The sequence below is a fragment of the Oncorhynchus keta genome, chromosome 27 (assembly GCF_023373465.1).
Source record: "Oncorhynchus keta strain PuntledgeMale-10-30-2019 chromosome 27, Oket_V2, whole genome shotgun sequence".
NCBI lineage: Eukaryota > Metazoa > Chordata > Actinopteri > Salmoniformes > Salmonidae > Oncorhynchus > Oncorhynchus keta.
In genome coordinates, this window is record NC_068447.1 from 24,464,850 (window position 1) to 24,479,135 (window position 14,286).

The 14,286-nt window shown below is 42.8% G+C and overlaps 1 protein-coding gene across 1 annotated transcript in view; it reads left to right on the forward strand.

Annotated features, from left to right (window-relative positions):
• Window positions 1–11,197, forward strand: part of LOC118359641 (cadherin-like protein 26) — a 23,441-nt gene extending 12,244 nt beyond the window's left edge. Inside the window, exons 14-19 of the mRNA XM_035738219.1 lie at window positions 1,524–1,607; window positions 4,466–4,534; window positions 7,101–7,208; window positions 7,411–7,443; window positions 7,581–7,652; window positions 9,604–11,197. Of these exons, the coding sequence (XP_035594112.1) occupies window positions 1,524–1,607; window positions 4,466–4,534; window positions 7,101–7,208; window positions 7,411–7,443; window positions 7,581–7,652; window positions 9,604–9,810 (573 nt within the window). The 3' untranslated portion in view covers window positions 9,811–11,197. The remainder of the gene's footprint in view (window positions 1–1,523; window positions 1,608–4,465; window positions 4,535–7,100; window positions 7,209–7,410; window positions 7,444–7,580; window positions 7,653–9,603) is intronic.
• The last annotated feature ends 3,089 nt before the right edge of the window (window positions 11,198–14,286 follow it).

A 14,286-nucleotide genomic window follows, 5' to 3' on the forward strand; every position in this document is an offset into this window, starting at 1 on the left:
TTTCAGTATGTAGTTATTTTATTATGTCAATATGTATTTGTTGTCAATGTTTTTGCGTCAAACTGGTGGCACTTGTGAAAAAGTCAATCGGTGAAGAGTTTCAGAGGTAATTGAAAATAATGCCATGTTCGGTCAAATCAAATCAAATCAAATCAAATCAAATTTTATTTGTCACATACACATGGTTAGCAGATGTTAAATGCGAGTGTAGCGAAATGCTTGTGCTTCTAGTTCCGACAATGCAGTGATAACCAACAAGTAATCTAACTAACAATTCCAAAACTACTGTCTTATACACAGTGTAAGGGGATAAGGAATATGTACATAAGGATATATGAATGAGTTATGGTACAGAGCAGCATACAGTAGATGGTATCGAGTACAGTATATACATATGAGATGAGTGTGTAGACAAAGTAAACAAAGTGGCATAGTTAAAGTGGCTAGTGATACATGTGTTACATAAGGATGCAGTCGATGATGTAGAGTACAGTATATACATATGCATATGAGATGAATAATGTAGGGTAAGTAACATTATATAAGGTAGCATTGTTTAAAGTGGCTAGTGATATATTTACATAATTCGATACTAGTTCGATGCTTTATTCATGAATTGGGCTATTTTCTTTTGAACCATATGGTCTATCTACTAGATACTCATGGATGATATTGACACAGATATATAAAATATATATACATTTTAGTTATTCAAGTATAATTGACCAAAGTTACAATAGGTTGCCATTGATGTTCTGTAAATAACCAAAATTACTGAAGATTCCGGTAACTTTGGTAAATCACCAGTAGCTTTGAAACCCTAGTCATGTTATTGTTGTCATTGAGTCTGGGTTAGGCATGTTTTTACTGTTGGCAAGACAGGTATTCTTCGTCTGGTATGTGAACAGTTTGTAGTCTGACATGATGTTTCATCTTGTAATAACTTTCAATGTTCATTTTCTCTCCTCATCTCTTTTCTTCTTCCTTTCCTCTTCTCGTCTCTTTCCTCTCCTCATCTCTTTCCTCTTTCCTCTCCTGATCTATTTTCTCTCCTCATCTCTTTCCTCTCATCTCTTTTCTCTTTCCTCTTTCCGCTCCTCATCTATTTTCTCTCATCTCTTTCCTATTTCCTCTCCTAATCTCTTTCCTCTTCTCATCTCTTTTCTCTCCTCATCTCTTTTCTCTTTCCTCTCCTCTCCTCATCTCTTTTCTCTCCTCATCTCTTTCCTCTCTCTTTTCTCTTTCATCTCTTTTCTATCCTCATTTCTTTCCTCTCTCTTTTCTCTTTCATCTCTTTTCTATCCTCATTTCTCCCCATCTCTTTCCTCTTTTCTCTCCTCATCTCTATCCTATCCTCATCTCTTTCTCTTTCTTCTTCTCATCTCTTCTCTTTCCTCTCCTCTGCAATCATAAACTCTTGTTCTTTTCTTATCCTCTCTACTTACCTGTCTCCTCTCTTCCGCTCTTATACCCATATCCTCCTTTTTTTCTTCTCTCCCTCTCCTCCTGTCCCTACCTTTTAGGGTGAGCCCATGTTGATCCTGACCCCCACCACTCCTAACAGGGAGGTGATAGATGGAATGAAGCAGGCCACCCCAGGCATACCGGTAAACTGGCCACTATTCTTACTTTCTTCTTGTCTTCTTTTTCATTCTTTCTGCAACTCATATTTTTCCGTGTCACAACCCTTATTTAAAAAGACAAAAAACAGTCTATGGTCAACACAGGGTCTGAGATTTTTCAAAGTTGTATCTGTGGGTGTATTCTGCACGGTTAGGTGGAGTTGTGTGAGAGTGTGTGAGAGAGCGTGTGAGAGTGTGTGAGGTGTCATATGATGCAGGGGAAAGGAATTAATATCACGACAGTTACAGGTAATTAGTGGTTTCTGTGTAGGGTGTGTGCTTCCCTCTAAAACATACTGTATGCATGGTAATCAATCAATGAAGCAGGTTCGGTCACTATTAGCATCATTTAGTTTCTGTAGTACCAATGAGAGAGTTAAAGATCACATCCATGATTTTGGTGTGACTCATGAGAACATGTGCCACATGCAGAGTGAGTAAGCCTACAACACTGACCACATTCTCCAAACCACATTTATATGGTAAGGCTGACTGTGCAGGGAAGATGACTCATCTGCTCAAAGAATGTGTTAGAGCGCCCAGAACAGGTGGCAGTTCCACTTTAAAATGTGCTTTTAGAAACCTAAACATTTGCTTACAAGTCTTGGAGGAGACTTGCATTTTGTAAAGGGTGAATATTAATGATAAAATACAGTACAGATGTGACTACTAAAGAGCTAAGTATAGGCCACATCTAAGTAGTCTGTACCAGAGATGTATAGAGTGTACGGATATTATGGAGCGAATTAGTATGCACTAAGACATTGAGTGTATTGGATTGTGTAGGACACAGCGTGCATGGTGAAGTAGGCCCGGTGGACCACATCAGCGAGATTCAGAAGATTTAGAAGGGCGCTGACTAACATACACTACATGTCCAAAGTATGTGGACACCTACTCGTACATCTCATTCCAAAATCATGGGCATTAATATGGATTTGGTCCCGCCATTGCTGCTATAACGGCCTTCACTCTTCTGGGAATGCTTTCCACTAGATGTTGGAACATTGCTGCGGGGACTTGCTTCCATTCAGCCACAAGAGCATTTGTGCGGTCGAGCACTGATGTTGGCCGACTAAGCCTGGCTCGCAGTCGGTGTTCCAATTGATCCCAAAAGTGCTCAATGGAGTTGACGTTAGGGCTCTGTGCAGGCCAGTCAAGTTCTTCCATACCGATCTTGACAAATCATTTCAGTATGGACCTCACTTTGTGCACGGGGGAATTGTCATGTTGAAACAGGAAATGGCCTTCACCAAACTGTTTCCACAAAGTTGGAAGCACAGAATCATCTAGAATGTAATTGTATGCTGTAGCGTTAAGATTTCCCTTCACTGGAACTAAGGGGCCTAGCCCAAACCATCAAAAACAGCCCCAGACCATTATGCCTCCTCCACCAAACTTTACAGTTGGCACTATGCATGGGCAGGTAGCGTTCTCCTGATATCCGCCAAACCCAAATTCGTCCACCGGACTGCCAGAAAGTGAAACGTGATTCATCACTCCAGAGAACACATTTCCACTGCTCCAGACGCCAATGGCTGCAAGCTTTACACCACTTCAGCAGACGCTTGGCATTGCGCATGGTGATCTCAGGCTTGTGTGGGCGGCTGCTCGGCCATGGACACCTATTTCATGAAGCTCCCGATGAACAGTTATTGAGCTGACATTGCTTCCAGTGGCAGATTGGAACTCGGTAGTGAGTGTTGCAACCAAGGACAGACATCTTTTACGGCTACGCGCTTCAGCACTCGGCAGTCCCGTTCTGTGAGCTTGTGTGGTCTATCACTTCGCGGCTGAGCCGTTGTTGCTCCTACACTTCAGAATAACAGCACTTACATTTGACCGGGGGAAGCTCTAGCAGGGCAGAAATTTGACAAACCGACTTGTTGGAAAGGTGCCATCCTATGACGGTGCCATGTTGAAGGTCACTGAGCTCTTCAGTAAGACCATTCTACTGCCAATGTTTGTTTGTGGAGATTGCATGGCTGTGTGCTCGATTTTGTAAGCAACAGGTGTGACTGAAATATCTGAATCCACTCATTTGAAGTGGTGTCCATATAACTTTTGTATATATAATGGAACATTAAATGATAGTTTCCTAAGATTGAGGGATTTACAAGCAATATGTATCATATGCTTGCCCATGGAGAATGAGTTGGAGCCAAGTCTCCTATCTGTAAGATAGTGCTACTGTTTGAACAGAACTACCTATTATATACCTGTCCCTACCTTTCTATCTGCTACAGAAGTAGGATTCTAATTTGAGCCAGTTTGCTACAGCAGGAAAATAATTTTGCAGCAACAGGAAATGTGATTTATTATGTGGATTATAATTAATGGACAGTTTTGTAGGGGTTGATAGATTTTCGTAAGGGAAAATCTAGTCTGAAATTTCAAAGTGGAAATTACAAACTTCCGAAGTCTTTTAAAACCTCAAATACACTATAAGTGAAAAGTTCTCCTGCAACAGGGGGATCAAATGAAGATCCTACATCTGTACTACACCACTTAATTTGCCACCATTACAGAAATTCTACTCCACATACCTGTATATCATATTATGTGGCTCAGTTGGTACAGTAGAGCATGGCGCTTGCAATGCCAGGGTTGTGGGTTTGATTCCCACGGGGGACCAGCATGGAGAAAAAGAATAATGAAATGTATGAACTCATTAACTGTAAATCGCTCTGGATAAGAGTGTCTGCTAAGTGACTAAAATGTTCTGTCACCACCAATAACAAGACTAGTTACTATATCTTCTACCATCTTACTACAACACTTTGATCACAGTCTAAATAACTGTTGTTTATGCTGTGCTTAATTCTTGCTCTATGATTTAACAGTTTACTCAGAAGACTAATGAGATCACCCAAGAGACCAATGAGATGTACAGAACCCCAGGGAGGACCATTGTAAGTGACATCCTTACTGACAATGACAATTTTCAAGCATTGAAGTTTCAGCCTTAGGTCCACACAATGCAAACATCAATGCATTGTTTAAAAACTTTTTTAAAAGTATATGTTTTTAAATAACTTGAAATACTTTTCCCTTTTGGATGCATCTCACCTCTAGTCAATGGAAGTCTCACATCACATCAAACCACTTGGGCAGTGTGAAATACTTGCAGTTCATGCCTGCCCATGTTCACTGGCTACAGCTCAATCTGAACTGTGGGAAACGTTGTTTCAGGGAGGAGATGTTTTATTTAGCTTGACTCCGTTGGTCAATAGCACTGATACGCATTGAATTTGACCTCTGTCAACTATTTGTGAGAGACATTTCAAAGAGTGAAGATCTTAAATGACCTTCCTACCTGTCTCAGTGGTATATTTTCCGTAGTTCTACACTGAGTGATACTACATCACAGTGTACATAACAGCATTGAACTCTTCATAATCCTCAGTTATGCTTTCATTTTGCACTTTGTGCATTTTCCCTTTTACTATGTCATTATCTAACATGCTCATACCATGTTAGATACTTAACGCAACAAAATAGTGGTGACAACAGTGGTAAACAATTCAGTCAGCTGGAGTAGGGCATCAGTCTACATTATAATGTATATAACCTTTCAAGTTTTGATGTCACATGCCTTTCTTGCAAACTATAAACAATGCAGTAATCAATATCGATGTAATACTAAAAAAAATAAAAAGTAGAACAAAAACACACACGAAATAAAAATAAGAAGAACATGAGAAAGTAAGTAAGCATACGATATACAGGGTCAGCTCCAGTACCATATTTACAATGTGTAGGGATACTGGACCGCTAGAAGTAGATATGTACTGTATAGGGGTAAGGTGACTAGGCATCAGGATATATGATAAACAGAGTAGCAGCAGAGTAAATTATGATTGGATATGAGTGGGTGAGTGTAGCGGCAGTATAAATGTATATGTGTGTGAGCAAACTATGGAGTGAGTGTTTACGTGTGTTGGAGTGTCAGTGTGTGTGACAAGGGTTAACTCAGATAGTGCGTGTAGCCATTTAGTTAGCTATTTAGCAGTCTTATGGCTTGGGAATAGAAGATGTTCAGGAGCCTGTTGGTGTCAGACTTGATGCACCGGTACCACTTGCTGTGCGAAAGTAGAGAGAAAAGTCTATGGCTTGAGTCTTCAACGATTATCCAGGCCTTCCTTTCACACCGCCTAATAGAGGTTCTGGATGGCGGGGAGCTCGGCCCCAATGACCTACTGGGCTGTTCAAGCCATCCTCTATAGCGCCATGTGATCGAGGGCGGTGTTATTGCCATACCAGGCAGTCATGCAGCCAGTCAAGGTGTTCTCAATGGTACAGCTGTAGAGAGCGATATCACCCAATCATCTGGGTTCGGTGACGGCCCTCACACCCGGCACAATGTTGGTATTGTCGAAGCACACATAAAATGCAATGAGTTCGTCTGATAGAAAGGCAATGGTGGGCAGCTTACGGCTGGGTCTTCCTTTGTAAGACGCGGCGGGTGTCTAAGCATGTGTAATATGATTCCACCTTATTCCTATATTGTCCTTTTGCTCGTTTGATGACTCTGCGGAGGACATAGCAGGACTTTTTGTACTTGTTCCAGTCCTCAGCCTTAGCCTCAGGGTTGGCTGCGAAAGCCCTGTCTGCGGAAGCCCTATTCTTTAGTTTAGCGCCAACCTCAGTGTTAATCCAGGGCTTTTGATTGGGGACGCAGCGAACCTTCACTGTGGGGACAAATTCGCCGATGCATTTCCTAATGAAGCTGGTGAGGGAAGTTGTTAGCTTGTTGATGTTATCGGTGGAGTCTCAAAACATATTCCAATCAGCGCTAACGAAGTAGTCCTGTAGCATATTCTCTGATTCTTTTAACCATTTTTCAATGAATTGTGTCACAGGTACTTTCTGTTTGAACTTCTGCTTGTAAACAGGAAGCAGGAGTACAGAGTTATGATCTGATTTGCCGAATAGCGGACGAGGGAGGGCCTTGTATGCTTGCTTGTGGGTAAAATAACAGTGGTCAACGACTTTATCACCCCTAGTGGTGAGGGAGACCGAGAGCCATGTTTCAGAAATGCAGAGAATATTGCAGTTCGAGAATCACTTTAGAAGCAAATTATTATCAAATGACATTGGAAAGTACAATGGAGGGAAGAGGTGGCCGATTTTCCCTTCGCCTTACACTCTTCAGGATCCTTCCTCTCTTGCCTCTGTAATGCCGGCATTTCCTCTTGCGTATTCCAAAAATTGGGTCGGAATTACAAAAAGAGTTCAGGGCAGATGAGTTGAAGATGAAGGCTGAATTTAGGTAATTAACTGCTGATCTGATGTTCAAATGTCCTTGTCGGTTGTAAGAAATGATAGAGGATACATTTCATGAAAATAAAGTAAAAATGAATGACAAAAGAATCACAAAATAGTGAAGTTGGGTCAGAGCTTGCCAAACAGCAGCCATCCAGTACAGTCCCAGCAGCAGCGTCTGTGTCTCAGAACTCAACCTCCATCTCTCCCCAGGTCACCCAGGTGTCCTCGTCAGGAGAGGGAGGGTTCTCAGGAGGGGGAACATTCCAGAGAATGGGCGAGGCCAACGGAACTCTGAGAAGCCAGGGTGGGCGGGGCATGGTGAGTGACATCTCCAGGCAGCCACTAGAGGGAAACATAACCCTCCTTTTATGAATTCTTTACCATAGTGCTGTATGATTTGACAGGTGTATAGATACAGGTTATTACAGATGAACTACAGGTTATCAAGGTTTTATACAGTGAAGTGGGTGCATTAATGCAGTTGATCCTTATAATATGAATGTGTATTTTCTAATTGCAGTACCAGACTACAAGCAGGAACAATACCATGAGGGTAAGTGTTGCCGTGCACTATCAGGATGTGGTCGACTTGACACCACACCATTGACACATACATACACACGACACACTGTTGTTCCTCCATCAATCATCCATGTTTGTTTTTTTGTGTTTTCTCCACTCTCTCCTCAGAGTAACTCTTCGAGGTATTCCCGTTCCTTCGGCTTGCTGTCAAACCAGCACATCTCAGAGCACATAGATCGGGTAAGAGCCCAAAAAAGTTTTAAACAAATTAAAATATATTTAATATTTGAGATTCTTCAAAGTAGCCAACCTTTGTCTTTATGACAGATTTGCACACTCTTGGCATTCTCTCAACCAGCTTCATGAGGTAGTCAGTCTTGAAGAAATTCCCACATATGCTGAGCACTTGTTGGCTGCTTTTCCTTCACTCTGCGGTCCAACTCATCCCAAACCATCTCAATTGGGTTGAGATCGGGTGATTGTGGAGGCCAGGTCATCTGATGCAGCACTCTCCTTTTTGGTCAAATAGCCCTTACACAGCCTGGAGGTGTGTTTTGGGTCATTGTCCTGTTGAAAACAAATTATAGTCCCACTAAGTGCAAACCAGATGGGATTGTGCATTGCTGCATAATGCTGTTGCAGTCATGCTGGTTAAATGTGCCTTGAATTCTTAATAAATCACAGACAGTGTCACCAGCAAAGCACCACCACAACATCACACCTCCTCCTCCATGCTTCACGGTGGGAACCACACATGCGGACATCCTCCGTTCACCTACTCCGCGTCTCACAAAGACACAAAAATCTCAAATTTGGACTCATCAGACCAGAGGACAGATTTCCACCTGTCTAATGTCCATTTCTCGTGTTTCTTGGCCTAAGCATGTCTCTTCTTCTTATTGGTGTCCTTTAGTAGTGGTTTCTTTGCAGCAATTCAACCACAAAGGCCTGATTCACGCAGTCTCCTCTGAACAGTGATGTGTCTGTTACTTGAACTCTGTGAAGCATTTATTTGGGCTTAAATCTGAGTTGCAGTTAATTGCCGATTTCTGAGGCTGGTAACTTATCCTATGCAGCAGAGGCAACTCTAGGTCTGATGAAACTTTCAAAGTTCTTGAAATGTTCCGCATTGACTGACCTTCATGTCTTAAAGTAATGATGGACTGTTGATTATCTTTGCTTATTTGAGCTGTTCTTGCCATAATATGGACTTGGTCTTTTAACAAATAGGGTGATCTTCTGTTTTTTATTTTTTATTGGGCGATCTTCAGTTTTTATTTTTTTATTTAATTAGGCAAGTCAGTTAAGAACACGTTTTTATTTACAGTGACGGCCCACCCCGGCCAAACCCTAACGTTGGGTCAATTGTGCTCTGCCCTATGGGCCTCCGGTTGTGATACAGCCTGGAATCGAACCAGGGTCTGGAGTGACGCTTCTAGCACTGAGATGCATTGCCTTAGACCGTTGCGCTACACTGGAGCCCACTGTATACCACCCCTACCTTGTCACAACACAACTGATTGGCTCAGATGCATTATGAAGGAAAGAAATTCCCCAAATGAACTTTTAACAAGGCACACCTCTTAATTGAAATGCATTCCAGGTGACTATCTCATGAAACTGGTTGAGAGAATTCCAAGAGTTTGCAAAGCTGTAATCAAGGCAAAGGGTGGCTTCTTTGAAGAATCTCAAATATAAAATATATTTTGTCTTGGTTAACACTTTTTTGGTTACTACATGATTCCATATGTGTTATGTCATGGTTTTGATGTATTCACTATTAATCTACAATGTAGAAAATAGTAAAAATAAAGAAAAACCCTTGAATGAGTAGGTATGTCCAAATGTTTGACTGGTACTGTATGTGACATGCAGAAAATGTCCATGGAGACATGTGGAAAAGGTTACATACAGTAAGTAGCCTGTGGTGTTGGAACAGAGAGAGACATGTAGGTAAAGATGTGTGTGATGCACCATATGGTCTTCAAAACAAGAACAAATGGTGGTAATATTTGTCTTATCATTAATACAAATTCTGTAATGTGAGAAGTATCCCTCTATTGGATCTATTACATATAAATAGCCTACTTGTTTAGTTACTAGTATTGAGAGTTTTATAAGATTTTGTAGAATCTAATTCAAATATGATTTAAGATAACTTTTTTCTAACATTGACACATTGGATCTCCAGAAGCTGCATATGATTGGAGACGAGGTGGACTACCAACCCTACGGGTATGGCTACGAGGGGACAGGCAGCAAGTGCCAGTCACTGGACGAGCTGTCGCTAAACAATCTAGATGACAACCTGGAGTTCCTGGGGGACCTGGGGTCAAAGTTCAACACCTTGGAGGGCATCTGTCGGCAGGACATGCAGGAGAGGAACATCAGGCTGTAGACACGCACACACATGAACACAAACACAAACACACACAACTGGCTGGACTGGGACTGGAGATGGTTCTAATGTAACTGCTCTACGACACTGATAGGGTGAGAGCCATCAGCTGGAGAAGAGGACACAGTGACACCAAACATCATCCATTGAGATTCTGGATCATACGACAGAGGGGAAAGAAAATACAGACCAAAACCAAGCTGGATTGGCTTTTACCCACACAAGGAGGGACTGAGGGACTGAAGCCACAATGAATCACTGCACTGAATAAACCACATCATGCTCGGATGGATTTATTGATTTATGTTTTGACAGGGCCGGGGTGTGTTTGTATGGTGATTGTTTTGCAGTGGTGTAAAGTAAGTACTTGAGCATAAATACTTTATAGTACTTTACTATTTATATTTTTGACAACTTTTATTTTTACTCCAATACATTACTAAAGAAAATAACTCATTACATTTTGTACTTATTACATTTTGAATGCTTGGCAGGACAGGAACATTTTCCAATTCACACAATTGTCAAGAGAACATCCCTGTTCATCGATAGGGCCTTTAATCTGGCAACCTCACTAAACACAAATGCTTTGTTTGTAAATAATGTCTGAGTGTTGGAGTGTACCCCTGGCTATCCGTACATTTCACTGGGTGACTTTCACGTTTACTTGAGCACTTTTTTTATTAAGGTATCTTTACTTTTGCTCAAGTATTACAATTGGGTACTTTTCCACCACTGTTGTTTGGTTGTTTAATGTGTTTTTTTATTATCACACTTCACAGTACTTTTCAGCAGCAGTTTATCATCTCTTGATCTACGAGCTATGCCAGAATGGGATAACTTCGATGCCAACACTTGAATGGAAACGTCATCATCACCTCTGTGGGAGTTTTACTATTGTGCTAATGATAATTCATAACCTCTCTTTGTTTAGGATAATGATTTACACATGTTGCTTTCAACTAATTTCTTGACCTCGATGGAGTAGAATCCAACAAGTTATCTGGTAGTATAGAATTGGGACACAGCAGATTCAGGAGAACAATTGATAGCTATTTTGAAATCATTACCTATCTGCAGAAAAGTGACAATGCCTAACCATGGCTAATCTGAGAGCCTGGAACCAATGTGTGCCCTGCCCTTACCAAACCGTTAAGAGCAATCTAAGCTGTGCTGTTGTGTATCCTAAACATAACGTAAAGGTTCACTGTATAATACTAGACTTGGTTTCCTTCACTTTTGCGCACTGGTCTTTTTTAACATTTTTGACTTGCTTCTCTTTTACTCCCTGCTAACGTCCACCATGCCGCTTTTGTATCAGTAGTCAATATATCAAAATGTTTTTGTGTATATTTCAAATTTGATTAAAGTATGTGCATCATGGAAATGTGTCTCCGTATCTCTCAGCCATCCCTCACAACAAACACGATTATGATCCTAAACGGTTTTCAAGGTTAGTCACACTAAACATGACATCACTTCAATGACATGGATTCCTTGGAACAACCCCTTGTGTTCTCCGTAAAACTGACACACCCACTGTAACAATTCATGTGAATAGGAGAAGGTCATTTTTTGTGTAGTCCTGGCACTAATTTGCCCACTCTTTTGCAGGATATCTTAAAACGTGTAGTGTATTTGAGGTTTAAAAAGGCTTCGGAAGTTCATAATTTCCACGTTGACATTTCAGACTTGATTTTCTCTTATGAAGAATATATCAACCCCTACAAAAAATGGCCATTAATTATAATCCACATAATAATGCACATTTGCTGTTGCTGCAGGATTATTTTCCTGCTATAGCAAACTGGCTCAAATTAAGATCTACATTTGTACCCATATCTAACCCATTCTAATGATCCCTCAGCAAACTGAGTTTGAATCATGCTGATAGTACATGCTCTGACCCTCCCTTCTTGTTGATGCTACAGACAAAGTTGTAGAACAGGTTCTGTAATACTACAGAATAGAGGAGTGGAGAGACCTAGAGTGTGTAGAGGTGCGGTACACGACTTGATTCTGTAAAGTTTGTGCCATATAAAAAACAGTATGCACACAACATCAAGCACTAGATAATATTGTCCTCTATGTTGCAGTAGAGCTGCAACGTTATGTAATACATATCCTAAGCAGAGGATCGATAAGGAGCTAACAGTTTGATTTGTTTATAATACATATGCATTTGCTAGAAAACCAATTTCTATTAGTAACATTATTGCAAGTCCTAATATATTTTTATACAGTATCCACCTTCTAAAGTAAATGACATTGGGGTTGAATTGACTTCCCGTCACGGATGGACTGGGACAAGAATTCAGCCCTGGCATTTTATCCTATTAGACCGTCCTAGAGACATTAATGACGCTCAGATGTGTCCAATTTATCAAATCAAATCATACTTTTGTAATGAAACAGCAGGGAGCAGGTCTCGAACCCTTGACCTTCGAGCCCGAGGTCCGGCGCTCTATCGACTGTGCCGCAAAAGCATGCTCGAGCGGCAGGGTCGATTTCCGCGCTTATAAACCCAGGGTCGTTACACTTTATTTGCCACATGCACCGAAGACATGAAGTGTAGACTTTACCGTGAAATGCTTACTTACAAGCCCTTAACCAACAGTGCAGTTCAAGAAGAAGAAAATATTTACCAAATAGGCTAAAATAAAAAGCAATAATAAAAAGTAACACAGTAAGGATAACAGTGTGGAGGCTATATACATGGGGCACCGGTACCGAGTCAGTGTGGAGGCTATATACAGGGGGCACCGGTACCGAGTCAGTGTGGAGGCTATATACAGGGGACACCGGTACCGAGTCAGTGTGGAGGCTCTATACAGGGGGTACCGGTACCGAGTCAGTGTGGAGGCTCTATACAGGGGGTACCGGTACCGAGTCAGTGTGGAGGCTATATACATGGGGCACCGGTACCGAGTCAGTGTGGAGGCTATATACAGGGGACACCGGTACCGAGTCAGTGTGGAGGCTATATACATGGGGCACCGGTACCGAGTCAGTGTGGAGGCTCTATACAGGGGGTACCGGTACCGAGTCAGTGTGGAGGCTCTATACAGGGGGTACCGGTACCGAGTCAGTGTGGAGGCTATATACATGGGGCACCGGTACCGAGTCAGTGTGGAGGCTATATACAGGGGACACCGGTACCGAGTCAGTGTGGAGGCTATATACATGGGGCACCGGTACCGAGTCAGTGTGGAGGCTATATACATGGGGCACCGGTACCGAGTCAGTGTGGAGGCTATATACAGGGGACACCGGTACCGAGTCAGTGTGGAGGCTATATACAGGGGACACCGGTACCGAGTCAGTGTGGAGGCTCTATACAGGGGGTACCGGTACCGAGTCAGTGTGGAGGCTATATACAGGGGGCACCGGTACCGAGTCAGTGTGGAGGCTATATACAGGGGACACCGGTACCGAGTCAGTGTGGATGCTATATACAGGGGACACCGGTACCGAGTCAGTGTGGAGGCTATATACAGGGGGCACCTGTACCGAGTCAGTGTGGAGGCTATATACAGGGGACACCGGTACCGAGTCAGTGTGGAGGCTATATACAGGGGACACCGGTACCAAGTCAGGGTGGAGGCTATATACAGGGGACACCGGTACCGAGTCAGTGTGGAGGCTATATACAGGGGACAGGGGGCACCGGTACCGAGTCAGTGTGGAGGCTATATACAGGGGACACCGGTACCGAGTCAGTGTGGAGGCTATATACAGGGGACACCGGTACCAAGTCAGGGTGGAGGCTATATACAGGGGACACCGGTACCGAGTCAGTGTGGAGGCTATATACAGGGGACAGGGGGCACCGGTACCGAGTCAGTGTGGAGGCTATATACGGGGGCACCGTTACCGAGTCAGGGTGGAGGCTATATACAGGGGACACCGGTAACGAGTCAGTGTGGAGGCTATATACAGGGGGCACCGGTACCGAGTCAGTGTGGAGGCTATATACAGGGGACACCGGTACCGAGTCAGTGTGGAGGCTATATACAGGGGACACCGGTACCGAGTCAGTGTGGAGGCTATATACAGGGGGCACCGGTACCGAGTCAGTGTGCAGGGGTACAGGCTAGTTGAGGTCATCTGTACATGTAGGTAGAAGTGACTATGCATAGGTAATAAACAAACAGCGAGTAGCAGCAGCGTACAAGAGGGGGGGGGGGTGTCAATGTAAATTGTCCCAATTTTTATGAATTGCTCAGCAGTCTAATGTCTTGGGGGTAGAAGCTGTTGAGGAGCCTTTTGGTACTAGAGTTGACGCTCCGGTACTGCTTGCCTTAGGGTAGCAGAGAAAACACTCAATAACTTGGGTGACTGGAGTCTCTGATGGTTTGGAGTTGTGCCTGGCCATGCAGTCGAGGGTGAACAGGAAGTACAGGAGGGGACTGAGCATGCACCCTTGGGGAGCTCCAGTGTTGATGATGATCAGAGTGGCAGATGTGTTGCAACCTA